Here is a 27256-nt window from a genome sequence, read left to right on the forward strand (position 1 = left end):
TAAGAGTTGTTTTTTATTAAATATGGCTCAACAAAGAAGGCTCTCCCTTGCACCAGATGCCTGTGCACACACCCGACAGGTGCTCTGCTGCGTCCCCCTCATCACTTCCCTCGGCTGCCTTTGTTATACCTCCACAAACGTTCTCTGCCTCAACTTCTCCCTGCAAGGACATCCCTGAATCAAGAAGTCGTGGGATAGGGACGAAAAAGACCAAGCCATCCTGACCACGTGCCACCACCACTGCTGGCCTGCCCCAAGGAAGCGCATGCCCCGCTCCCCGCTGGCTGCCCTGGAGAGAGGAAGTGACGCCCAGTCACCCGGACCCCCGGCACTCGGCTTCCCATTTGCCTACTGCTATTCTGTTTACAGCTTTATTGCGAAACAGCTGACCTCACAGCTTTTGCCATTTAGTAACCCTTCCACGGAAGGACCTACAGCGAAATCCCTGAAATGAGCTGAGCAGACATCCAATACTCAAAAGTCCAAATTACCTAGACTGGTAGAGGTTAATGTTCTGCATTAAATACGAATAAAAAGTATCAATTTTGTACTCTGATGATGCCTGCCAAAGAACTGAGTCAAACACACACACAGCACATGACAGATGAGGGCAAAGGGCAGGAACACCACCGCAGCTACTGAGAAAGGTCTAAGAAGCGAGCCACTGTGGGTGGGTCCCAACCTCCGGTCACCTCCACGTACCTTCAACTCTCCTTTCTGAGGTGCAGAGCTGCCTCAGAAATAACCTTTTAATATTTCATTCTATTTATAATCTTTATAGCCACATCACCACTAAGGGTTGAGCTACTGAGCAGGGTATATGGCAGCCACCCAAGTGCGTACAATTACCAGAGAGATCATTACAAGAAAACAGTTAAGCACCAACTGAAGATTTTCATTAGCCTTGTCTTTCTACAATGTCGGTGTCTCAGATTAGCTCACTGCGGAAAGAGCAAGTCCACCGGAAGTCTGTGGAGCTGAGAGCTCACCTCCCTTCTCACTCTGGAGGTAAAGCAGAGAGGTCTGGAATACTGTTACTTGATTCAGGTTCAAGTCCAGTCAGTCCCAGGGACAGGATCAGGACACCACTCCACGACTGTCCACTCTATTCCACAACCCTTAAAGAATGAGCTTGAAATACCAGGCTTCATTACCCAGAGCATTTAGATATAACGAGGGTTAAATCGGCTATATCTAAGGAGAAAAGGATCCACCTCATGCGTTGGCCTTTGCTGTAAAGTAACGCCTAAGCGAGTCCAAGGAAGGAGCTGGAAGGGGCCCCTGAAGAGGGGAAGAGTCTTTCAGTGCCACAGGTAGATTTCTTCGTTTGGATTCATAAGTCACAGGCGAGTGACTGCAAGCAGGGCACGCTGGGTGTGGGGTCCTAGCACAGTGTCCCTGGTCACAGCGTGAGCGTTGTGCACGAACCGTACACTCTGCAGCCCAGGCACTGCATGAAAGCAAAGCTCAACTTTGGTTCACAATCACTCTGAAACAGGACAGGGTGGGAAAACCTGGAGGGTCAAACACAACCAGACTTGTACCTGTTTCAAAATGTTTAAAAGGCGGGTTTAAATACACCGTCAAGAGTTCAGTTATTATAATAAGTTGAAACCACCTGTCTCGAAAAGTATTGACTCAGGTCATAGTGAAAACAAACCACTAAAATAATGGCCACCTTTTTTCATCTGAGAGCTTAACTTACCTACCTGTGAAGTAGGAGCGGTAAATTTTCACATCGAAAGATAGGCGGCAATGCACCACAATGTCATTGGCGCCCTGCTAGAAAAAGCTCCTTTATGAAGGGCACCGTAAACTCACAGTCAAAGGCATTGGTAATGTCAGGAGAAAACATAAAGCCAAATGAGAGCACGGACTCAGGGGTTTGCACAGCAGCGTTCACGATGGTGCTGAGCACAACAGCCGAAGGGCAGAAACACCTATCTGTCCACTGCCAGGTACACGGCTGAACAAAGTGAGGCCTATACACGCAGCGGAATACTACTCAGCCTTCAACAGGAATGCCATTTTGATACGCGCTACATCATGGGTGAACCTTAAAAACATTATGCTAAGTGAAATAAGCCAGGCTCAGAAGAACAAGTATCCTAAAAGTCTACTTACATGAGACCTAGAAGAGTCAAATTCCTGAGAGACAGCGAGTAGAATGGCAGTTACCAGGGGCTGGGAGAGGGGGTACGGGAAGCTACTGCTTAATGGGTGCGAAGTTTCAGTTTGCGATGGTCAAAAAGTTCTGACATGCACAGTGGTGATTGTTAAATAAAAGCATGAACATACTTCATGCCACTGAATTTTACACTTAAAAGTCTTTAAAATGATACATTTTACGTTAGGTGTATTGTACCACAATAGAAAATTTAAATGAGAAATGCTAGGTGGCAAGTTCTTTTGTGATTTTGACCCATATGACATATGCTAAAAAAAAAAAATACAAAAGCAGAAAAAGCAGAATCAGCACAGCATTGGAAACGTCAGTATCTCTAATACACACCATAAAAAAACAGACCCGGGTTCCTCAACCCAAAGCCATTCATCCTGTGTGTTTATCCCCAACACAATTAATGGCCATCGTGATTGTGAATAATGCATTCACATTAAGCCCAAGTTCCAACCAAACACACAAAGGGAGAAACTGAAGCAATGGAAATGTGTCAACACACTGACACAGCAACCATCTGTTGACACTACTGTCCCTTGAATCCCAGGGACCAACGCCATGTGGTGGGGCTGGGAGCTTCACCTTAGCTGTGGAATCCTACTTTCATGTCACAGGGCACTTCTGGAAGGAAGCTGTGTGATGGCCGGCTCGAAGGACCTGCAGATTTCCTACCAGTCCTGCTCAGGAAGTCACTCTGGGTCTCACCTGCGTGAGTTCCTGTTATGAGGCCAGGGGGCCAGTCGGTTGAAACCCAGTTCCAGGGGCTGATGTCATCTGGACTGAGCTCTGATCCTGGTGACCTGCTCCCCACCTAGTGTTGTTGCAGTCCTTCAGCTGGGGTTCGGGTTACAAGGGGACCAAAGAGGAAAAGGGGGGCGTCGGATAAGAGAGAAAGGAAGAATGCCTGCACATTTCCTGTTTCACTAACGCACTTTCTGCTTCCACTCGATTGGACGGGAGGACCTGACCGATGGCAGATGGCAGATGCTCCTGGAATTGGGGGGGGGGGGGNGCTCCTGGAATTTGGGGGGGGGGGGTCGCACCCACACCTCAAAAGCACAGAGGACTGAAACATACAGAAAGCTTCTGTTATTCCTAGTAGCTCCTACCTTGGAAACAGCGACTTACTCTTTCTCCTCTGAGTAAAGTTTTAAAAATGCATGAACACTTTTAAAACATTTGTAAATTGTTATAAACAATGCATAACCACAAGACCTACCTTAGCAGCTGAATGAAATAATACAAATGTCTGAAGATGTGTGAATATCCATATTCTTTCTACAAAATGTCAAGTAAATTAAGAGGTCAAATCTGGAAATCCTGTCACTATAAGCAATTAAATACAATTGCCATTCAATTCCATTTAGGTGCGGAGATCCTTTGGTTCTTAGCATGCCAAGCCAAAAACTAAATCGATGTCAAGCATAAGAAATAGAAATTTCTAACATTCCAAAATAAAAGGAAGAGAACCCTTTAAAAAAAAAAAAGTCCTAAGCAATTAAGTGAAGGAGAGACTTGAATTCTTACCACGTTTATTTTACACCATGATTTCTCAGTCCTTATATTAAGTCGACACAGTTTGGGGATGTGAATACCCCCTTCCCTTCTTTGTTGCACGAGTATCAGTGGAAGAACAGAGTATGAGAGCACAGGCCAGGGCTGCAGGAAGAAGAGTTGGAGAGAGAGACAGAGCGAGTGTTTACGTGGACCCTTCCATGGGTGGTACCAACCAGCCAACTATGAAGTTGACACAATAAAGTGTTTCCTTTGCACGTGGACTTCTGAGAGTATGAAACCATTTGGGACCACATTCAACATACATTCATCACACAGCTTTGTGAAACATGGCTCCTATCAGACATGATGAGTATATTCTTTTTTTTTTCTTCACTTTTTTAAGCTCCACAGATGACATTATTTATGAAGCACTTCTCACATATTATTCAACAAATATTAATTTGATCATGTGAAACCATCCGGTTAGCAGAAAGCATGATTAGCTGCCGAGTAAAGGTCCTCCTTTCAAGTAACACTTCATTGCACACCTGGAGTTCTGTATCGGAGGACGTGCTCAAGGGGCGCTTTCAGCTGGGATTACAACGCATGCGCCACACTGGAGGTGGACAAAGTAGAGAGCACACCTTGGTTAAAGGTTTGTTCAGAACAGCTCCTGGCACGTGCAGCCAACATCTTGTCCAGAAAGTAACTGCAAAGGAATTGTTCTCTTTCCGCCTTTTGATCGCCCAATTCCTCTAACAGTCTTATCCCAGGGCTCTGGGGCTGTGCAGGTGACCAAGAGGCAGGGCTGCCTCTGCACCAGGGACACCTGTCCTGAGAAAACCAGAATGTGCGCAGATGACCCCGTGTTATGTTCATCTCATCAGCTCGGCCCAGTCCACAGGGGTGAAAAATGGATGAGATTTGATATCTTCCACCCCAGCAACTCCAGCGCCAAGACGTTCCACGGGGTTGAACTGCAAGAGCTAAAAAAGAGGATTTAGTGACTAACAGGAATCCAATGAGCAAATAAAAGGAAAACAAAAAATATGGAAGGAAAGACTTGTAAATTTAACCCCAGTGACAGATGGGCTTCACAGCCAACTGACTGTTTTTGCCTGAAAGGAAGCTATGTTAGCATCCCTCTAGCTGTGGGGAGTGGGGTACCCGAGTTTATGGCTTTCCCACTGATTTGAAACATGACCTTGAGTAGTTCGTTTCTCTCATTCTCATCCAGTTCTACCTATGAATTCCCTATTTCAAAAGTACGGTGTGACATTAATTTGATATTGCACCAAATTCTGAGAGGGCCAGTTACTCCTTTCACGGTCAGAAAGAAAGCCTGGGAGGCACGTAAGTCTTTCAAGCCCTAGTGAATTACAGGTGCACTGCCATGAAACCTTACCCGACGTCAGAATCAGTCAATCATATTCCAAAACTGTTTCCTTAGCTGACTCACATGAAACAACCCGACCCAATGAGTACAATGCATATCGACTTCTTCACTGTTAGAATTTGTGTATAAAACAAGTTAGTGCTATTGTACGTAACAGAATTGTTGAGTGTGGGAAACAGAAGTACTCATATGCAAGTACTGCAGACCATGGGCATGCTGGGAGAATGTGTCTTGAAGACATTTGTGCATCCTCAAATTTTTGTTTCAACAGTTTCACTGAGGAATAATTTATTCAGCATAAAATTCACCTGGTGTATGCAAGTGTGCAAGTCAATGGTCGTTGGTAATGGTGAAGAGCTGCGCAAGCATCACCACCGCCCTGATTCAGAACAAACATTTCGATCGCCCCAAAACGTCTCCTCGTGCTGCACAGTCAGTCCCCACCACCATCCCCACCTCCAGGCAACCACTGTGCTTTCTGTCTCTGTACACATGCCCTCTGTGGGTATTTCATGTAACGCAGTTACAAAGTACCCCGTCTTCTGCAGCTCTCTTTCACTTCACACGTGTTTGAGATCCCCACCCCCACCACCACTGGAGCGGGTTTCAACAACCCTTTTTACTCTGACCAGCGAGCCCGTTTGACTATAACCCATCTCGTTAACCTATTCATGAGTTAATGGCATGTGCACTTTTCAGGTTGAGGCTGTAATGAACACAAGTGCTGTTTACCTTTGCATACATGTCTTCGTGTAGACACGTGTTTTCATTTCTCTTATGAATGTTGCTAGGAGTGGAATTGCTGAGTCATATACTAAGTCCAGGTTTAGCTTTGCAAGAAACGGCCAAAGTTCTCTGAAGTAGCCATACCATTTTATATTGCCACCAGCAATATAGGAGGGTTCCAGTTTCTCTACATCCCTTCCAATACTGCACACCGTCTACTTTTCTTATCCTAGCTCTGCTAGCGAGTATCAGTGGTATCTCATGGTTTTAACTGGTATCCCCTAATGACTAGGGTCTTTCCATACCCTAAGCATTTCATATAGCTTCACTGGTAAGTTTTTGCCCATTTTTATATGGAGTTGGCTGCTTATTGAGTTATAAGAGTTCTCTTATACGTTCTGAACACAAGTTCATTATTAGTTATATGATTTCAAATATTTTCTCCCAGTCTGAGGCTTGTCTTTTTGTTTTCTTACCAACGTCTTCAAGTATAAAAGTTTTAATTTTAATGAAGCCCACCTTTATCACTTTTTCTTTTTGGTTATTATGTCTAATAAGTCTTTTCCTAATCCAAGGTCATGAAGATTTTCTCCTGTTTCTTTTGCAATTTTTATAGTTTTTGCTCCCATAGGTCTATGAGCTATTTTGAGTTAATTTTTACGTATGATATGAAGTAAGGATCTTGGTTCATTTTGGTTTTACAGGTGAATATTTAATTTTTCCAAGTACCATTGGATGAAAAAAATTTTTCACCATCAAATTCTCTTGCCATCTTTATTGAAAATCAATGGACAGTAATGTACAGGTTTATTTATGAACTCTGAATTTCATTCCATTGACCTATACACCTTTCTTTGCTCTAATAACACTAACTAAGCACTGGTGGCTTTACACTGACTGTGGAAACAAGGCTGTGTGAGTCTTCCAGCTCTGTTCTCTTTAGGATAATGATGGACATTCTCAGTCCCTTGCCTTTTCATGTACATTTTGGAATTAGCTAAAGGTTTCCCAATTTTGCTGGCCTTTTCAAAGAACCAACTTGTAAATGCCTTGATTTTTCTCTTTCTTATTTCATCGATGCCTGCTTCCTTTCTTCTGCCTACTTAGGTTTACTTTGCTTTTTATAGTTTCTTTCTCTAGTTCCTTACGGTGCAAAGTAAGATTTTTATTTGAGGCTTTCTTTTTTGATATAGGTCTTTTCAAGGTAGAAATTTTCCTCAAAAACTGATTTAGTTGCATTAGAATTAGAAATTTAGTTGCAATCAGAATTAGAAATTCTGATATATTGTGCATTTGTTTTTGTTTTTAGTTCATTAAAAATATTTTCTAGCTTCTCTTGGGATTTGTTTTTCTTTGACTCATACGTTATTTAGAAGTGTGCTGTTTAATTTCCAAACACTTGTGTATTCACCAGATCTCTTTCTGCGGGTGATTGCTAATTAAATTGTTACGGTCGGAGTAGGTTCTATTATTTCAGTCCTTTTAAATGTTGAAACTTGTTTTATGGCATATTATATACTCTACCTTGGAGAATGTTCCACGTACATGTGACAAGAATGTATTCGGAAATCACTGGGTGGAGTGTCCTCTACACATGTCGATCAGAGTTGTTTGACAATGTTGTCCGAGTCTTCTCCACACCCTTGCACGTCTTCTATTGATCATCAGGATGGAGCAGTGATGCCCCCATTTATGATGATCGGAATGCCCATTTCTGCCTTCCTCAGACCTTGCCTCGTGTTTCACAGCTGTTATTAGAACAATATACCTATAACTGTTATATCTTTCTATATAATGACCCTTTTGTCACTAAGAAACATCTGTCTTAGTCTCTAGGAAGTCTCTTATCTTGACATCTACTTTGTCTGGTATATAATATAGCCACTCCCACTCTCGTACGGCTACTGTCTGTGTGGCTTTCTTTTCCCATCCTTTTCCTTTCAACCTATCTGTGTCTTTGAACTTAAACTTTATCTCTTGTACCCAGAAGATATTTGGATCTACTTTTTTTATCCAGGCCAACCACCTTGCCTTCTGCCTGGCACGTTGAGACTTTCACCCTGAATGTAACTACTGACACCGTGGGGCTGTGTTTGCCACTTCGCTCCTGGTCCTCTACAGCCTTTGTCCTTTTGGTTCCTCTCTCATCGCTTCCTTTGTGCCAAATACGTTCTACTCTGGTATTTCATTCCTCTATTAATTTTTTTTGGTGGTTGCTTTAAAAATTACAATATACCTCTTAGTTTATCAAAATCTACTTCAGATCAATACTAACTTAATTCCAGTAAAATGCAGAAACTTTGCTCCACTAGACCTACATTCCTTCTACCTTCTTTGGTCTATTATTGTTCTACAAGGTGTGTGCAGAAGGTATCTAGCCATGTAATATGAAAAATACACACATTTACTGAAAAAGATACAAGAAATAAGAAACACTATACATATGACAGTGACGCCTCAGTCCCCTTCAAAGTTGGCACCTTGGGACCTCACACAGTTCTCCCAGTCTCCATCAGCTGCCCCGTCGTATTTTTCTGAATCTCACCAACAGTCTGAACTCTCTTTCCTTTCAAAGGTGATTTTAGTTTTGGGAAATGATGGAAGTCACAGGGCATCAAATCTTGGCTCTCAAGGGGCTGAGTCACCTGGGTGATTTGATGTTTTGTCAAAAAACTCTGCACGAGACATGACGCATGAGCGGGCGTGTTGTCGTGACAAAGCTGCCAATCGCCAGTTGTCCATAGCTGCAGCCTTCGGAGTGGTCCAAATAGTTTCCATGGAGGAATGTTCAAGCCTAACGCAAAACCTGACGCAGATTCGTTGCTCTACTTGCTCGGTCATGTTGAATGTGATGACCACACAGCGGCCCCCTAGCACAGTGACGTCATCACCGCTCATGCATGTGCATCCAGTCCACTCTTCTTGGCGGCCAAGGTGCATGGATGTCAGTGCAGACTGTTCTCGTCGTATTAACAATGGCTGGACTTTTTCTTTCGATATACGTTGCATCCATATGCATTATAAACCCAACAGCACAGTGTTATAATTACTGCTTCATATAATCAACCATTTGTCTTTTAAAGAAGTTTAGAAGAGAAAAGAGAAAAAATATACTTAGTCTTTTGTACTAACTTCTATTTACCATTCTAGGACTCTTCATCTTCTCCTAGAGATTCGCGGTACTATGTGGTGTCTTTTCCCATTAGCCTGAAGGGCTTCCTGTATTATTTCTTGTAAGGCAGGGAATTTCTTTTTTTATCTTTGCTTGGGAAGGACTGAAAGTTACTTCCTTTCAGCACTTTGAATATGCCATTTCTCTCTTTTTTCTTTTTTTATTGAGATGTAACTTACATACAACATTGTATTAGTTTTAGGAGTACCACATAATGATTTGATATCTGTATATATTCTCAACTGATCATCGCAGGAAATGTAATTAACTGTCTTCCATTGTTTTTAATGAGAAGTCACACATTAATGCTCCCTGGTATACAACCTGTTTCTCTCTCACTGCTTGCAAAACCTCCCTGTTTTTATCTTTCCATCATTTGCCCACAATGTGTCTACTTATGGATCTTTGCATTTTCCTCCGCAGGCTCCACTGGGTTTCTCTGATGCCTATCAGTGTTTCTCATCATACAGCATTTTCAGCTATTGTTTCTTCCAATATTTCTGCTGCCCCTTCCCCTCTTTCCTTTCTGTCTGGAACTCCCATTACATGTACATTGATACATTTGATATTCTCTTACACATCTCGTAGCCCCATGCATTTTTTCTGTGTTTTTCAGATTGAGTAATTTCTGTTGTTTTATTTCAAATGCACTGAGTCTTCCTTCACCTCAAACTTGCTGTTAAAATATTCTATAAATTTCTTTCCCTTAGTGACTCCTTCATCTCAATGACTGTATTGTGAACTAAATAAAGAATTTCTATTTGGTTCTTTTGTTAAAAATACAATTTTTAAGTCCTTATTGAGAATCTTTATTTGTTGATTCACTGTTGTCCTACTTTCCTTTAATTCTTTAAACATGGTCTCCTTCCCTTCTTTAAACATATTTATAATATCCACTTTGAAAAACCTAAAATCTGGGGACACTTTAGAGAAAACTCTTATTGACTGCTTTTAACCCTGTATATAGGTCAGACTTTTTTATTTCTGAATGTCTTATAATATTTTTCTGGAAAAGGGACATTTCAGAAAATATATTTTAGCTACTCTGAAGTCTGACTTCCCCCCATGAAGACTGTGAATGCTGCTGTCGGATGGTTTAGTAACGTGTTTCAGGAAAAGCTGCAAACCTGCTCCCCCCCAACCCCCCCACCCCCGCACTATAATAAGCAGCTGTTGATAGCTCTGCTCATACTTTTTCTTGTTTCTGTTTTTGACCTTGGCTTCCTAGGGGTCCTCCCAATGTCTACATGGCTTAGTGGTCAACCAGTGATTGAAAAGAGGTTGCATTCAAATATGACAATGGAGGCAAGGATATACAATGGTGTAAATATACTCTCTTCGATAAGTGCATTGAGAAAATTGGACAGATACATGGGGCATAATAAAATCAGGCCACTTTCTTACACCATATACAAAAATAAACTCAAAATGGATTAAAGACTTAAATGTAAAACCTGACACCATAAAATTCCTGGAAGAAAACATAGGCAATAAACTCTTTGAAATTGCTTTTAGCAATATCTTTTGGAATAAGCCCCCTCGGCCAAGGGCAACAAAAGGAAAAAAAGAAATAGGACTAGATCAAACTAATAATTTTTTTCACAGTGAAGGAAAGCATCGACAAAATGAAAACCTACTAAATGGGAGAAGATATTTCAAATGATACATCCAATAAAGAGTTATATCGAAAATATAGAAGAAACTCATACAACTTAAACCCTCCCCCCCAAAAAGACCCCAAACAACCCTGAAAAAATAGGCAGAGGACCTGAACAGACATTTACCCAAAGAGGACATACAGATGGCCTACGGCCCCATGCAAAGGTGGTCAACATCACTATCCATCAGAGATGCAAATCAAAACCACACTGAGATACCGCCTCGCACCTGTCGGAGTGGCTATCATCAAAAAATCAACAAATAACAGAGGCAGACAAAGATGTGAAAAAAAGGGAACCCTGAACACTGTTGATGGGGTTGTAAATTGGTACAGCAACTACGGGAAACAGTATGAAGACTGCTCAAAAAAATTAAAAACACAGCTACCATACACCCCAGCAATTCCACTTCCAGTACCTATCCAAAGAACACAAAAACATGAATTCAAAGACACATGCACCCTGACGGCCACTGCAGCACTACTTACAATAGCCAACATAGGGAAGGAGCCACAGTGTCCTTCATCAATAGATGATGGATAAAGAAAATGTGGTATATGTACGCATAGAAGAAAATATTAGTCAGCAACCCAAAAGAATGAAAATTTGCCATTCCAACAACATGGACGGACACGGAGAGTATGAAGCTAAGTGAACACAATCAGACAAAGAAAGGCCAATACTGTGTGATTTCACTCACATGTGGAATCCAGAAACACACAACAGAAACCCACCCATAGAGGGTAGAGAACATGATGACAGTTACCAAAGGAAGGGGGATGGGGAAATGGAGGGAAAAAAATACCGCAGCCACCAAAGCTTCCATCCTCTGCCAATGGGAACACATTCAAAATTCAGGCCACATTCAAGTCGGCCCTGGTTCTGACTTTTCACAGGGCTCCTCCCTGCTCCTGCGCCCATGCCCGCCGCCGGGGGGGGGGGGGGGGGGGGGGGGGGTGGCGGCGGGTGTCCTGTGGCCTGCCCCAGTCCGGCAGAACCCTCACACCTGACCCAGCAGGGAAAAGACAGTGGGCACGGCCCCGAGAAGCACGCCAAAGTGCCAATGTTCTGTCCCAAAGTTCCACTGTTTTTCAAGCATAAACACTTTTCAGATTTCTGTATTTCTCTGATCAATTTCCAGGAGACCGAGATGGTTATTTTTGCCAATTCTGTCTAACTTTATACTTTCCTTTTCAAGGAAAGAATTTGCCAACTTCCTCATCCACCATTGAAACCTCAAAGTATTTCCATAGCAAATACTTTTTTTTTCACAAAACTTAGCCAACTGTAACTAAAATATTTAAATAATTTCTTTACATTAATGATTCTGTACATATAGAAAATCCCATTATTCAAATTTAACCCCAACTTCTATTTCTTCTTTTTCCTTTATTTCTATTTTTTTTCTCCCATTCATGCTTCATTCATTCCATTATTTGTGTGAAAAGTATCAACTGATTTCCTATTCCATGCCAGGCCACTGCTTTCTGAGACCTTTTCTTCGTATCATCAGCAGCTGCCTCACCCTGACATTGGCAACCCTGTGATTCAACTGCAGGTTTCACCACACTGCAGATCACTGCATGTCGTGAACCCTCAACACTGTCCCATCAACAATAACAACACAAAACATTTGTGTGACGCTCACTGTGTGCTAGGCATTATTCTAAGTGCTTCATGTAGGTTAATTCATTTAACTCACAATTCTATGAATATCTACCACTATTTTCTCTGTTTCAGAGATGAGAAAACAGAGACCCAGGGAAGTACGAAGTAGCAAGGACAAGACTTGAGTTCAGGGGCTATGGCTCCAGAATCCACGCTCTCAACGCTGTTACAGCGCCTCCCGAGTGTGTGATCAGCACACGTCTAGAATGTGGTACTTCACCCTGATGTGACCCAGCCCATAAAGGGAGTGAGGCTTGCACTTCAAACAGTGGTGCTCACACTCTTTCAACTTGAAATTATTGTACCTGGCACTTAAATGACTCCTGTATTAAATCTAACTCCTCCAGGAATTACTGAATTATCAGTTGCTAAAGTGTTAGGAGAAAAGCTATTAAAAAACAAACATAAGAGTAATAACCTAAATGTATCGAACCCATTTTCAAAGTCAGGTAATTCATGTCTATTGACTGAAATGTGGAGGGCATCAGACACTTTAATATAAATTTGAAATATCAAATATTGGTAAGAATTAACTATAATTCTAGTATATTCTTTACAATTTCAGGAAACATGTAAGTTCTTTCTTCTTTGTTACAACTGGCTTCTCCTCCACCATTCTATCTAAAACATGACCTCATTATGAAATTCTAATAGAAGTTCACATTTTCATTTTACTAAAGTCAATTCACTTAATTCATGGACTCTTCTATACATCTGCAAGAATAAATCTATAGGCAAAGTATGACTGTTTCCCTCATGACCATCTTCTTATTCTGCCACTTTAATTACTACACCAGACTTCGAGAGAGAGCATGCAAAGATCCCACTGCTTAAGAGAATGTGTCAACCAGTGGCAAATCCAGGACAGTCACTGCCAACCAACTTGTTCCTGAAGAAGAGGCAAGAAAGCTGAGCAATAAAGACATAGAAATTTGTTTTGAAGGGTTTTTTCCCCTCATATAATGATCTTTCAACTGACAGAGCAACTGTGTCATAATTAACTAAACGTACACCGTAAAGTACAAACATTCATGCTCCGAGGCTTTGTAAAATGTAAGGAGCTGTTTTAAAAACTGCATTTAAAACATAACTATGTTTCCTTCGGTACCATTCCCCTGAGACGACTGAACCATGGGAATGGGGCTTTCTGAAACCTAGGAAAAAGCAAGGAGCAGACAGACCGAAGGGGAAATCTCCCCAAAGCAGCGTAATTATTTCCAAATAAATCATTTTGTGATTTTTTTGAATGACCTCTATGACCTGTGAGGTAGTGGAAGAGGAAAGTAAAGTGACAAATTGCTAATCAGGCCAAGAGACCCCTTTTCCCTTTCCTGACGATGCTTCCGCGACCTGAGTGGCCGTTTCCTCGGGCAGGCCAGTGGCAGAAGGCTGAGCTACGGCATGAGCTCTAAGCATCTGCATTCGGGGATTTCACACACCTTAAGCCTAGACTCCTTAACAACATTATTCTAATAATGACGGGAGCAGCAGACCTTTATTCATTAATGCAAGGAATTGTATTCACATCATGATGCAGGGTGGGGCAAAAGTAGGTTAATAGTAGCGAGTACAAGAAACAGTTTATTATATTATTTATTAGTTATTATTGTCCATATGAACAGCTGTTAACCTACTTTTTTCTCCACCCTGTAGGATACTGACTACTTCTTTAACAAAGAGAAACAACAACAAATGGCAGTTGCTATGCTTCCTTCAGTTATTTACCAACAAAATTCTTTCAATTTACCTTTTTTTTGTGCCACAGCAAATGGGATGAAATCAAGTGAGTAGCTGTCCTTTTCCCCGTTAGATTGAAATGTTTTATATGTCTCCCGTTATCTCCTAACCCTTTTGCAAAGGGCTCGGGGATTCTGACTCCAGTATTCCCACCCTGATTACGCTGCTTCACATTTTCAGAACCTTTGTGAGGTGCAATTCTGATCCGTTCCATCTTCTGGACAAAAACTCCACATTTTCGTCATTGAATTAAACATTATCACTCTACCCTGGTACCAGTTCATGAAAGTAGAACCCCATGGCAGAACCCCACTTATCTTTCCACGTTCATCTGCTACCATTATTCATCCCTACATTTATCCTTCCACTCTAGACAAACCAAACTTCTGATTTCCCAATTGCATCTTTCAGATTTCATCCTTTGTTGAAGCTGACCATTCCATCCAGCGACTCCTCGCACACCCAGCCCTGTCCTGCCGAAAGTCGGTCTAAGGCTCCCCCAAAATAACACCCACTACACAAAAACTTTCCTCATACGACCACTGCCTTGACGATAACCCCTCCTGAACCTCACTTGCCAACATATTCTTTAAACCTAGCCGACAGCCTTCGTCACTCCCGCCTGCGACAGTCATTTCCGTCTCAAACTTTACAGCACCAGGCCTTGCATGTGCTTGTGAATGGAACCACCACCGCTCGTCAATAGGACACTAGGTATTTTGTCTTCTTAATGTTATTAACCCCTCGCACCTTTTTAAAAATTTTGGTTTCCCTGATTAAAAAAATGTCATGTTTCTTTAAACAAAAATTTCAGTTCTTGATCTTTTTCAAATAACCTTTCCCATTACAGTTTTCATAAAAGTGTACGGATCCCGGGCCTGACAATTACTGCCAGAGTGTTGCCACCCCTGGGTGCGCTCACCAAATCCGGTATTTAAAACCAGAGGGGCATTTTCAATGCAGGGAATCAGTGTAAGAAGCTCAATGGAGTTCCAGGCCTATGCCTGGGAAAAGCAATACTTAAATCTCATGCCTACACAAATATACAAAATTGATTAAACATTAGCCTGATTTTTTTTTAAAAAATTAAACCAATAAGCTTTACCTGTTCTCTCGAACCTCACCAATATTTAGATAATAGCAGAAATCTAAAGACATACAGTATTAGTTTTGAATTTGTAATTAGTAATGGGTTGTTCTTGCCCAAAACTAATTTCTTAAACATTTTGGAGCTGCAGGCTCTACTAACTTGCATGGCTGACATACTTGGCCAATAGGTCAATCACATTACCTGTTGAATGAGTGAGCGAGCCTCTTCGGAGACGCATTCCGGCATGTTCAAAGTAGTGTGAGTGGTTATTCCTGCCGGATGGCACTCGACCAGAGTCTGAAACAGTCAGTCAGGCACACTGCTTATCCCAGGACATACGGACAGGGCACACAGAGAAAGCGACCACGCTCTACCGGGAGCTGCGGTGTTCAACACGGCCACGCAGGCGGTTTGGGACGAGGGAGCTAAGGCCACAAAACCTCCGACTGGATTGAAGGCAATCAGCAAAATCACATCAGAAGCTGATGTTACCAGCCCTTTCCCCTCAATTACAAAGAAAATGGCTCTTAAGTAGGAGAGCTTACATTACATATGAAAACTAAAAGGGGGCCTGGAGGCCAGTGTGACTCAGGAGTTTAGGCACCGCCCTGCCAACTGAAACGCCATGGGTTTGATTCCAGGTCAGGGCCTGTGCCTGGGTTGCGGGGTTTGGTCTCAGACTGGAGTGCCTACAAAAGGCAGCCAATCAGTGTTTCTCTCTCACATCGATGTTTCTCTCCCTCTCTTTATCCTCCCCTTCCTCTCTCTCTAAAGTCAATAAAGAAAAAATTTAAAGAAAACTAAACAGGGACTTTAGATATCGCTAAAATTTGTAATGTATTAATAATCTTCAAATACTAGAATTTGTTAATAATGACATTTTATGTATATACAGCACATTATGGTATAACCGTATGTACAGGTGAACTGTAAATCCTACAACTATCTTGGGAATTCAGTCTTATCTACGTATTTAAGGTACGTGATGACTTATAAAAATACAACTGCTTATTTCCTCTGTTTTCTTCCCAAGAGGCAATCTGTACAGTACTCTATTAAAGCCTATTAGCCTCAAGTGTCTTTCTTAAAAGTTACTGATCAGAAAAGTTTAAATTCTGTCCTTAAGCTGGCACACAGGAAAAATTTACAGTATTGAGCAAAAGGATGTTACTTTTCATAGCTATATTAATTTTCTAAAACAAGAATTCCCTCTTGATTTCAGACAAGATGCTTAAAATTCACCCAGAGAATTCTAATACATCCTGGCATGTACCGTGCAGAGAGAACTCTGTTCAAACAGAATCGTAAAAAATGAAAAAAAAAATGGGTAGTCTTCTATCCTACTGTGTGCTAACACTGTAACATAACAGAATTTTACCATCAATTTATCAGCGTAATACAACTCTATTTTTATTTTAAAAATCTGGAATCTTGATAAACATATTTCTCAGAGGTTCTCTTACCGAGTCCCTGATCTAAAAACTAAAGGAAGAGGCTAAACATTCTCAGTTCGAAATCAAGGGAGCAGCTGGTGAAGCTTATTAAGCGTCCAGGTCACTGCTCACCTTGCCAGTGAGAAGTTCGAAGAGGACAGCACCCAAACTCCACCAATCGCAGGCTTCAGTTTCTTCAGTGATTGCTCCAACCTCTACATAAACCAAAAAAGGTTGCTATTAAAATTCCAAAGGTCAATTAAACTTTTGAAATTAACATGTATAAGCAAGGTGACCCTTTTAATGCTGAGAGAGCATATACTAAATACTACGGGGCTTTCAAAATTTCTGAAAGTTACTTCTCCCTTTGGTCACCTACTGTGGTTGCATTTTTTTTTTGACACAGTCATATATTAAACCGAGACATTTGTTCTTTGGTCGATAGAGGGACACCTTCAAGATGCTATACTTAAAAGTTACCTGAATCTACTAGATTAGCATTTTGCTTAATTTTTCAAATTTGAGAAAGTATAGCCAACTCTGCCTCAGAGGTCATGTCTTGTTTTAACATAAAAACCCTTGGTTCAGAAGAAACTGCAAAAATCGTTTAAACCAGTATTAATTATCCTTGTGCAGATTAGAAACCAGAGAGGTGAAATGCCCTGTCCAATGTCACAGAACAGATCAGTAGCAGAACTCAGACCTGGCTCACAGTATCATCTCTCCCCTACATAATCCATTGATTTCAACTACAGAGGGAGCGCGCGCAATGCAAATTTACCCATCTTGTTATTACAAGTGCAGAGATGTGTTGTCTTAAGTCACCACTGAAACTACTGGCTAAGACAAGGGATGGCAGAGTGTCTGCACCATTTTAGCTGCGTTACCCCTATCTCGGCAGCACAGGTTCCCTTACACGCCATGTGAGTTTTCAGGTGTCCGCTTTCAGGTTTCTCCACAAATCAGCAAAAACTCCTCACTTCCCCACTTCTGAGGCTTTTAGTCCTTAAGTCATGTTTGACATATTCCTGTCCTTTCCTAATGGCATTCTATTAATCACTAGACCTTATCAATATCTGCCCGTTCATTCATATTTGAATGATAAAACACACTCGTTAGTTGTCTGCAGGTAGCCCACAACTCGTAACAATATAACCTTCTAAAGCCTTGGGGTAGAAAGAAAAAGAGCAGTACTAGAAACAATACAATGGCAATAAATACATATCTATCAACAACTGAATCTGAAAAACACACTAAGCAAACAAGAACAGAGACAGAATCACGGATACAGAGAGCAGTCTGACGGTTGCCAGACAATGTGGGGGAACGGGTGAGGGGACGGAGACGTACAAACAGGCAGTCAGAGGGCTGCACAGTACAGGAAACGCAGCAGCCGAAGAACTTACACGCATGAGCCATGGACGGGAACAATGGGGGGGGACTGCCTGAGGGGGTGGGGGGGTGGGAGATGGAAAACTAGGGCAACTGCAACAGTAAAATCAATAAAATATAATTTTAAAAACAAAAGTCAATAAATAAATATGCATACTTCTATAAGGAAGAAGAAAGTAGTAACTGGAAGTGGTGCTCAAGCACCCAGTCCTTCAACCCATACTTAAGTAAATCTGTGTGTGGGAGAACCACAAAACTCATAAAATAGCTCAAGCTTTAAGTCTTGAAAAAAGGTCATAGAAAGAAAAGGACCAGAGAAAGAAAAAAGAGCCATTCCTGTGCAAGACACTGAACGTAGCCCACATCAGCAGCCTTCCCCGCGCCTGCGCCCTCGCTCTCGCTCTCCTCCCGGGTTTCCTGACTCTCGAAGAACTACGCCCTTCACGCCAGCCCCTCCCCAGCCTCCCACCTCCACACGGAGCTTCATGCCAAGCCACACCCTCCCTTCTCTAACTAGCTGCTCTCACACATGTGTTGTGTGCACAACCAAGTCTCCAAACCCTCCTAGATCCACTGGCATTTATAAAATTGCAGCTCATTTTCAAAACTGAGAACTCTCTAACAATAGACTTAATGATGGATACTTGCACTCCCTATGATGGAATACTACCACGTAATCATTTAAGATGATGTCCTTGGCCCTGGCTGGTGTAGCTCAGTGGATTGAGCGCGGGCCTGCGAACCAGACAATTATGGTTCGATTCCCACTCAGGGCACATGTCTGGGTTGCAGGCCAGTTCCCAGCAGGGGACGCATGAGAGGCAACCATACATTGATGTTTCTTTCTCTCTCTCCTTCCCTTCCCCTCTAAAGATAAATAAACAAAATAAAATAATTGTTAAAAAAAAGATGATGTCTTCATGCAAAGTCTCAAGTGTCTAAGTCAACCTCTGGTTATATTACATTAAAAAAAACAAGCTCTAAAACATCAGAATTCTATTTTAAAATTACGTATTTACAAAAAAGACTGATGAGACAATACTGACAAAATGATTTAGCCATTTGCCTCTGGGGTAGTGAGATATTCATTTTCATACTTATTAACTGGCGTGAATAACTAAACGGCACAATGTGAAATGTGCAAAAAGATGACATGAAAACATGTAGGCTTGTTGGGGCAGGGAAGGCAGGCCTACCCTTCCCGAAAGGCTGCTCACCCACAGCCTGACCGCCAGTCCGCATCACGGGAAGCACAGACGAGCAGTCCAGAGTTCTGGGCTCAGAGCCTCGAGGAATCACTGGATCTCACCCACAATGTGTGGGCTGAGATCTGAGATCAGTGACCTCCTAAAACAGTGATCCTCTTGAAGGACGATTCCCTCGTGGTTTCTCATCAAAGTGCCCGGGGTGCCCTCCCAGAGTCAAGCCCGCTGCTTCCACACCCACCCCGATCTGCCCGCAGAGAGCCGCCCTCTCCTCCGAGTGCGCTCGGAGAACCTCGGAAAGGGTGCATGTCCTTAGAAACCTGGCAAAAGCAAAAGAAATGGACCGTGCTCCTGTCATCAAATACAACTTTTTGCACATTTCCTTCCAGTTTTAGTAGTCAACATATCATTGTTCTATTCAAAATTCTGAAAGGGCCTCTCACTGACCATTAAATAGCATTCAAATGTCCAGCTCAGTCGGGCCTGTGTTCAACCAGGCCTCCACTCTGAGGTCTCTACCCAGGAGTCATTCAACCTGCATGCGTATGCGGCTCAGACTAGACGTTCTTCGTCCCCAGAACCCCACGTGCTGGCCACACTGCCGAACAGGGCAACACTGAAGCCGCTTCTCCTACTGGCATAGCTAACGGGTTTCTCTTTCACTATGTTTCTGCTCAAGAATTTAAGCGATTCCACTTTCTTTAATCCCACAGCAAGTAGTACGTGTTTCATAGTTTTATAATAAAGGTGACCCCGTTCACAAGTCGAGACCTAACGCTGTTGGTCAGCCATCTGTTCTGAGCAGGCCGCACCAAGTCTGCCTTTCTGTGGATGGCCTGTGGCTTGGCTCCCAGTAGGCGCACACTGCAATGATGGTAAGTGCAACAAAACAGCAGCTAACATTTACCAACTGCTTCCCGCATGTAAGGAACTATGTCTAATAGTTTACATGCATTATTTAAAATCTCCAAGCAAACTATGGAGAACTTATTTGGGTCGGGTGACTTTGGAGAAGAACTCAGGTAGTAACTGAGTGTCCCGGGAAAAGAGGAACCTCGGACCCAACCGAAAGTTGAGAAAACGAGTAAGGTGGTTGTACAGCGTCTACCAACAGGCGCGGGAGCTCCGGACTAAAGCCCTAGGCCGAGCCTCTGCTCAGAAAGCTCTCCTGTCAGAACAGAGTGGAGGGTCACTGAGTAAGTCTATCTAATGCAAACCATTTATAAAGTTTCCTTTTAAACTCAGCCGAAGGTCCAACCGAAGGTCCAAGCACCAGTAACCAGTGGAGCCTAGACCATCGAAAGTTACACATTACGCCAGTTCCCCACATCACTGCTGGTATGCTCCCCTGGCGGGGGGAGGGATGAAATGTGTCACCATGTATGTGCGTNGGGCTGAAACTACCAAATAAGCACGGTATATCTTCTGGAGCATAAAGATTTTTATACATGTGAAAGGGGATGGGTATTGTTTCACTATTAAAAGAAACACAGATCTATTATGGAAGAGAATGTAAAATTTGCATGGATTTGCAAGATAAAACGCTTCAAAGGAACTTTAGGATCATATTTCACTAGTCCCTGGCACTCATTTCACATCCTCTGCAGTCAGAAGTACCTGAGCAGAAAAGTTTGAGAGGAACTGGATGAGACCGACAAGATGTATTCCTTTATCCGTTTATGTGAACTCGTTCAGCTAAGGAGTCTAAGAAGTAGTTTCGCTGGTTTTACGCTCCTTTGAAATCCCTGCAATGTTCTGCCCCAGCCCTTAACGAGTAGATAATGATCAAACGTGAACTGCCACAGCGTCTGATGAGTCCAGATCCGAATATCCCCTAATATTTTAACATTATTATAAACCAGCCCCTAATCTAATACTCAGATCGAAACTGTAAAGCTTTACTCTGAAACAGCATTGCCAAAAAGAAGCCTGAGGTCGCATGGCTGTCAAAACCCCAAGGACTTGAACTAAACGGTGGTGGGGGGGGAGGTGTGCAGGGCAGAGGGGAGTAAAGGGAAGGAAATGGGACAACTGTAATAGTATAATCAATACAATATAAGAAAGAAAGAAAGTAGGGTAGCCGCCCCAGCTACCCCACTGCATTCTGTGTTCGCCTTCCCCGGGCGGTGGACCAGGAGCCTCACTCCACAAGCACAGTGGAACTGCAGGCGTCGAGCACAGTAATCGGGAGGGAAAAGAAACTATTCCCCAAGAAAACAAACACATTCTCACTTCATCCCCCCACACAAAAAAGACCTTCCCTTTCTGAGTCAAAGACACGCACGGACCGTCCCAGCCTGGCTGGGGAGGCCACCACGCTCCCCTGAAAATGAGGATAGCCAGACCCCTAACCATTCGTCCTCCCTGTAAACTTGACGATCCTGAAAGCGTTTTCAAAAGCACTCATGAGCCTTTCTCACGACTTTTTCTCCCTCCACTGACCTAAGGTGCCCAAAGAGTGGGATTACGCGGAAACGAGCCAGAATCCCTCAATCTTCCTTCCTCTCCTTTCTAGACAGAGCCAACCTTCCCTTGTCCTCAGGGACCTGGTGGCAGGCCAAAGGAGTCAGTGTCACTGCCTCTAACCGTTACCGCCTTTTAACATGATGGAGACAGACACGGCTCCCGCTTAGATTTTGAATCATCCAGAATTTTCTAAGGACAGCAAGTATGTGGGAACAGCTCAGTAAAATTCTGGGACCCTCACTTTGGCACCGTCAAGTCTCAGATTCTAACACAAGGTACAATCCCACTGAGTCACACTAATGGTTCAAACTATCTCATTTCACACATGAATAAATGAGCTCACATAACAATAAAGATATCACAACGTAAAATGTACTTTGCCTCCATTGGCTTTACTCATGTTTAACACCTCATAGAGCACTCTTCAACAAGCCAGGGCAGTTTTCAGAAAACCAGTGCTACCTTGGTAACCCATACTGTCACTGGGCTTGCTAAAACATAGAATAACAGAGTTGGACAGTCCTTACAATAATCAGAGTTTACTAAGTCTCCCCACAAAGCCCCAAATAATAATGTTGCCTGACCCCAAAGCTGATAACTACAAAGCCTCACTCCTGAAAACTAGAGGAATAGAAAACGAGGTAGCTGGGACTCAGGAAACCAGAAAATGTCTACATCTGTATGAGAAGTGAGGGGGGAAAAAACCCCAAAATATCCACCCAGACCCCAGGAAGCAGGAAGGACACTGGACAGACCACCTGATCTCAGCATCACTGAAGTTGTGGCGGGTACCTGTCTGCCCTGCCTTGCAGGACTATACAATTTAAGCCACGTATGTGTAACAAAGATATGACCCCAAAGTAACCACACGTTTATGCTAATACTATGCTCAAATTTTATAGAAAATGGAAAGAGCTAGAAAATACATCTCAAACTCAAGCTTTAAATAAAGACCAACCTTTCTACAAAGCTTTATAAAGAAGAATCTTCTTGCACCTGGCTGGTGTGGCTCAGTGCATTGAGCCCCGGCCTGAGAATCAAAGGTCACTGGTTTGATTCCCAGTCAGGGCACATGCCTGGGAGGCAGGCCAAGTCCTCAGTGGGGGACACGTGAGAGGCAACCACACACTGATGTTTCTCTCCCACTCTTTGTCCCTCCTTTCTCCTCTGTCTAAAAATGAATACATAAAAATAAGTAAATAAATAAAAATGAATACATAAAATCTTTTAAAAAATCACCATCTTGTATTTCAAGCAATTGTAGTGCCCTCAGCATCCCACATTCAGAACTTACTCTTCTTTAAAAGACATTACTGTTAAAATGCATGATAAATAAGGGAACCTGATATTACTCAGGTAGCTCTTGATGGATTTGTTGAGACACATCTTCAAACTGGTGATGTTACCTGGTTCTGTTCCCCACGCAGGACATCTCATCCTTCCACTTACCTCTACCAATATTAACACTATAGTTGCTCACACCCAATCCAGAAACCACAGCCTCCACCTGGCAGTGTGATCTGTTGTTGCTGTCTTCCTTCCAGGACACGGCAGGAAATATACTGCATTTTTCGGGCTTATTATAAGACATACTCCACCCCCCAAATTGGAAGGAATAATGGTTGTTAATGCTGCTATTGAGTTCTGTTTACATTTACTTTGGTGAAATTTTATGTTATTCCATATTTTACCACATTTTTTGCTTCAAGTGTTTTTCCCTATTTTCCTCTAAAACCTAGGTCCGTTTTATGGTCCAAAAATATGGTAGGAAGTTCTGAATTTCTTAGACAAGAATTTCACTTATTAAAAAATTCTCTTTCACTTTACGACAAGTATTTAAATATGTTTCCTAAACTCTTTTCCTTAACTATACTTTTCTTAATAAAGAGAATCTTAAAAGCCTTATTTTTTTTCACTCTCAAAATAACAGTAACTGTGGAGTTGTTATTAAGAAGTCATATAAATCTCAATGAAAAAGCAATTGTTGCAAATGAGCATTTATGTAACAGTCAATTTAAGGCAACAGTTAGATGCTGGAAGGCTCTGGCATGTAAATGACACAGCACTCTATCCAAACAGCAAAATGACAGAACAAGCTTAAAGGCACAGACCTACGGAATACATTAAAGTGATAATCAGCAGTAAGTATATTTAGGGGAAGAAGAGTAAATACGTTTTTCTAATGCCACAGAACTTTTTTCCAAATTAATTTTTTAAATTTTTTTCAAAAATAATTTATTTTCATTAAAAAAATTCCCCTTAAGAATTCAACTCTCCCCCTGACCGGTGTGGCTGAAAAGGTTGGGCATCGTTCCACATAGTAAAGGGTCACCCATCTGCCTCCCAGGCAGAGCCCCTGCCAGGGTTGCCAGCCCAGTCCCTGGTCAGGCAGGGCATGTGCAAGAGGCAACCAACTGATGTCTCTCTCTCACATCAATGTTTCCCTCCCTCTGTTTCTGCCCCTCTTCCTGTCTATCTAGGAATAAATAAATAAAATATTTTTTAAAAAAAGAATCCCAGCTCTTTCCTTTGGAAAAGAAACATGAGTAACTTAGCTTTTGGAATAAAAAGGCAAATCCTCAGTGAAGAGGACAATATGAAAATTAAGCCACATTCTTATAAACCTTAAAACTAAACACCACGCACATTTTTACAGTGTCAGAAAACAAGTTGGAGTGTTTAACTTTTTCCACAAATTCTATCAGTGTTCAGCGAGATTTCAAACGCTGTCACAAATGACCAAACATTTGTTAACTCCCTTCCAGGGGAGACAGACTTCATTATTGGCCTTAGGAGGAGAGAAAGGTTAAAAAGAAAAATTCTAATCTACCATTAGTGACACACTGACATCTCTGGACCGAGGAAAAGCACATATTTTTTTCTGCAAGAAGCACTCCGGATTGTGCTGGGTTGCCACACAGGCGGGCCTTCCCTGCAGCATCTGTTGCTAATTGAAAGGGACTAGAATTACAAAATTCTAGTCAATTTTGCTCACCAGCTCTTGCTGTGTATAAAGATTTTCCACGCAGGGGCTGAGCATTAGTCTTCCACTACAGCTGATGACTAAAGAGCAAAGAGAAAGAAACGCAGAAGAAAGAATTTTTCTTTGTCCAACATTATATGGAACCAAACTGCGAGAAAAGAGACAGCCTAGCATAACCTTCGTTAGCTTGGTAAATTACTATTCTATCAATACAACTATGTACCTATAAAAATCTATTAATGTCCTAATTAACCAATGGTATAGGTCTTCTGTTTGGGTAGTCTCTTGTTTTATATAAATCTTCAAAGTAACTGTCAATATTTTACCAATTATGTCTTTTATCTCTAGCTCCTAGACACAGTGCTTGGGACACAGGAACCACGTAGCAAATGTTTGCCAAAGAAACAGACCGCTCTTGGGTGGTAGCACTGTTCATGCAAAACACCTAAAAAGGCCTCATTGCATTCATTTTCTCGGGGCCCATCGGGTACCCTGACACGTGACAGGCTGGAAAGTTTGGAACGCTCTCTAGAGCGTCCTCTGGCTGCCGGACAAAACAGACAAAAGCAGGGTGAGAACAGAGGTCAGTCAGCTGACACACAGTGGTCCAGGCAAGATGTGACGGTGGCTCAAAGTGGGTGTCGACGGGACACCCCCCAGGGCTCCCCTCTGCAGAGGTGCCGATCGTTACAGTTTGTTCTGGTCCAGAGGGCATGTGGCAAGGAAAGAGGGTGCAAAGCCCTGGCAGCAGGAAAAAGTCAGGAACAGGAGGTAATTCAAGGTCTCCCTTTGCAACCCAGGGAATCTGGGCGCATGAGCCCATGAAAGGCGCTAGAAGCGTGCAAGCTGGCTCTCAGAGCTGGCTGCCGGCCTGGTGACATGATGGGTATCTGTAAGAAATTTTATTTAAATGTTATGAAAATCAAATTCATTTAAGTGTTCTCTAGGACAACCATACTGCCTACTTTTCTCCCAAGGTATTATTTTAGAAACAACTTTTTTTTAAGTTTCCATAAACAAGACACTATCTTTCAACTGAAAGCAAAAAACTAAAAGCCGCACCAACTATAAGAATAAAATTTCATTTTAACTCCAGGTTTGACTTGTTCTTCTAACGCCTATAACCTAAATTGTTAAAGTTCAGAAGTCTGTCGGTGCACAACTGTTTCAAGACTGTGTGCTTGAAATGAGGTATTCTGGACAGAAGACATTCCCTTGCCTAAGGTCTCACAATGTCTCCAGGCAGCAGATCTTAATTCTCAGGGTGAGAGACTAATTAGAGCCTGGAACTTGCATCTCATACCCTATCCTTCCAAATGAGCATTTTCCTCCTTTTTTCCTAATTCCTGTTTTAGAAAATGCTGGCTTCACAACTATCATTCCTGCATTCCATAACGTTCTCAACATTATACTGAACTGATCACTCAAATGCCATGTTTGTCAAGGAAGGTCTGTGAACTGTTTAGAAGTTGCCTGGATCACGTTACTGGAGTTCGTTCAAGTGTCGTCCAGACAAGGCCAAGGACAGAAGCCAGCAGTCTGCCCAGAGGAGTCTACACACCTGGGGCTCTGCTCCCCAGGTGGCCACACAGTGATGGGAGGGGTGTGATGCTGGGCCCACCTTTCCGGATTTCTTGGCTCATCCCAGGCTCTAGCCTTTGCTTCCTGATGCCACCACATTAACTCAGCCGGTTTGCAGGTAATTCAATTACCTGAACCCCTGGGCCTGTTATGTTACACGTGGGGAGCTGCATGTAAGTACACACAGCCATCGGCTAACCCAGGCCAAGTTGACAAAACACCGAATTCTGCTCTCTCCCACCACCCAGCTCTTATTGTCGGGGTGACCTGGCCACCATGTTCTGAGCTTGAGTCAAAACTCCTTAACTTGATTCAGCACTCCACAGTCAAGAATTACTTGTTCAGTGGCGTTTACAGGTGTCATTAGCAAACCGTTTTCTCGTAAGATAAAATAAGAACTGCCTTATGACTTCTGATTGACTGGTTAAAATTCTGAGCCCTACACAATCTTGCTTACTCTCTCACCTGACATTTCTAATAGGAAAAAAAGCCCAAGAGCATGTTCCATTTCCCACTGCTCGTACCACAACAAGGCCATTTCGAACAGCCACCAGGTGTCACAGTGTTACCCACCACTGCCATTCAAGTTGATGGATGAGAAAAAGGCTAAGTGAACATGGTGGGAAGGACGGGCACGCTTTCCCCTCTCTGCGGCTCTGCTGCTGTGTCGGGCACGTGCACTGATACGAAAGGAACTTCAGGAATTTGACTTGCTTTATCATCCTTTTTTTTTAAATCTTAGCATCTTAAAGCATTGATTTGAAAGACGTATTTGTGAACAACGGCTTAGGAGGAGTAAGCCCTGGTCGCTTCATGGAGATTCGAAATAACCAGATTTTACGTGGTAGAGAAACTGATGATTTGGTCAAAGTAATGAGACCAATTAACTGAATTGTTGCCCCAAGTGTGACCTGTAAATTAAGAGGCAATACACTGCACCTATAGCTTAAAACTATAAGTATCTAGTCTCTTGCTCCTCTTTTAAACAAACAAGAAAAACTGTTCAAGAACATAAAGAAAAATGTCTGAAGTTAATAAGAGATTGGAATTAACCTCCGTTTACTAATTTAAAA

At 42.4% G+C, this 27256-nt stretch overlaps 1 protein-coding gene across 3 annotated transcripts in view; it reads right to left on the reverse strand.

The window, feature by feature from the left end:
- Positions 1 to 3689: 3689 nt before the first annotated feature.
- The window catches only part of RPS6KC1 (ribosomal protein S6 kinase C1), a 159746-nt gene continuing 136179 nt past the window's right edge, over positions 3690 to 27256 (reverse strand). For all 3 annotated transcript variants that reach the window (XM_037027665.1, XM_037027663.1, XM_037027664.1), the window contains 3 exons: positions 16689 to 16771; positions 15325 to 15420; positions 3690 to 4662 (listed from right to left, as the gene is read on the reverse strand). In XM_037027665.1, coding sequence (XP_036883560.1) covers positions 4552 to 4662; positions 15325 to 15420; positions 16689 to 16771 — 290 coding nt within the window. In that variant the 3' untranslated portion in view covers positions 3690 to 4551. The remainder of the gene's footprint in view (positions 4663 to 15324; positions 15421 to 16688; positions 16772 to 27256) is intronic.

The sequence above is a fragment of the Sturnira hondurensis genome, unplaced genomic scaffold, assembly GCF_014824575.4.
Source record: "Sturnira hondurensis isolate 20B ecotype Veracruz unplaced genomic scaffold, ASM1482457v3 Scaffold0019216, whole genome shotgun sequence".
Lineage (NCBI taxonomy): Eukaryota > Metazoa > Chordata > Mammalia > Chiroptera > Phyllostomidae > Sturnira > Sturnira hondurensis.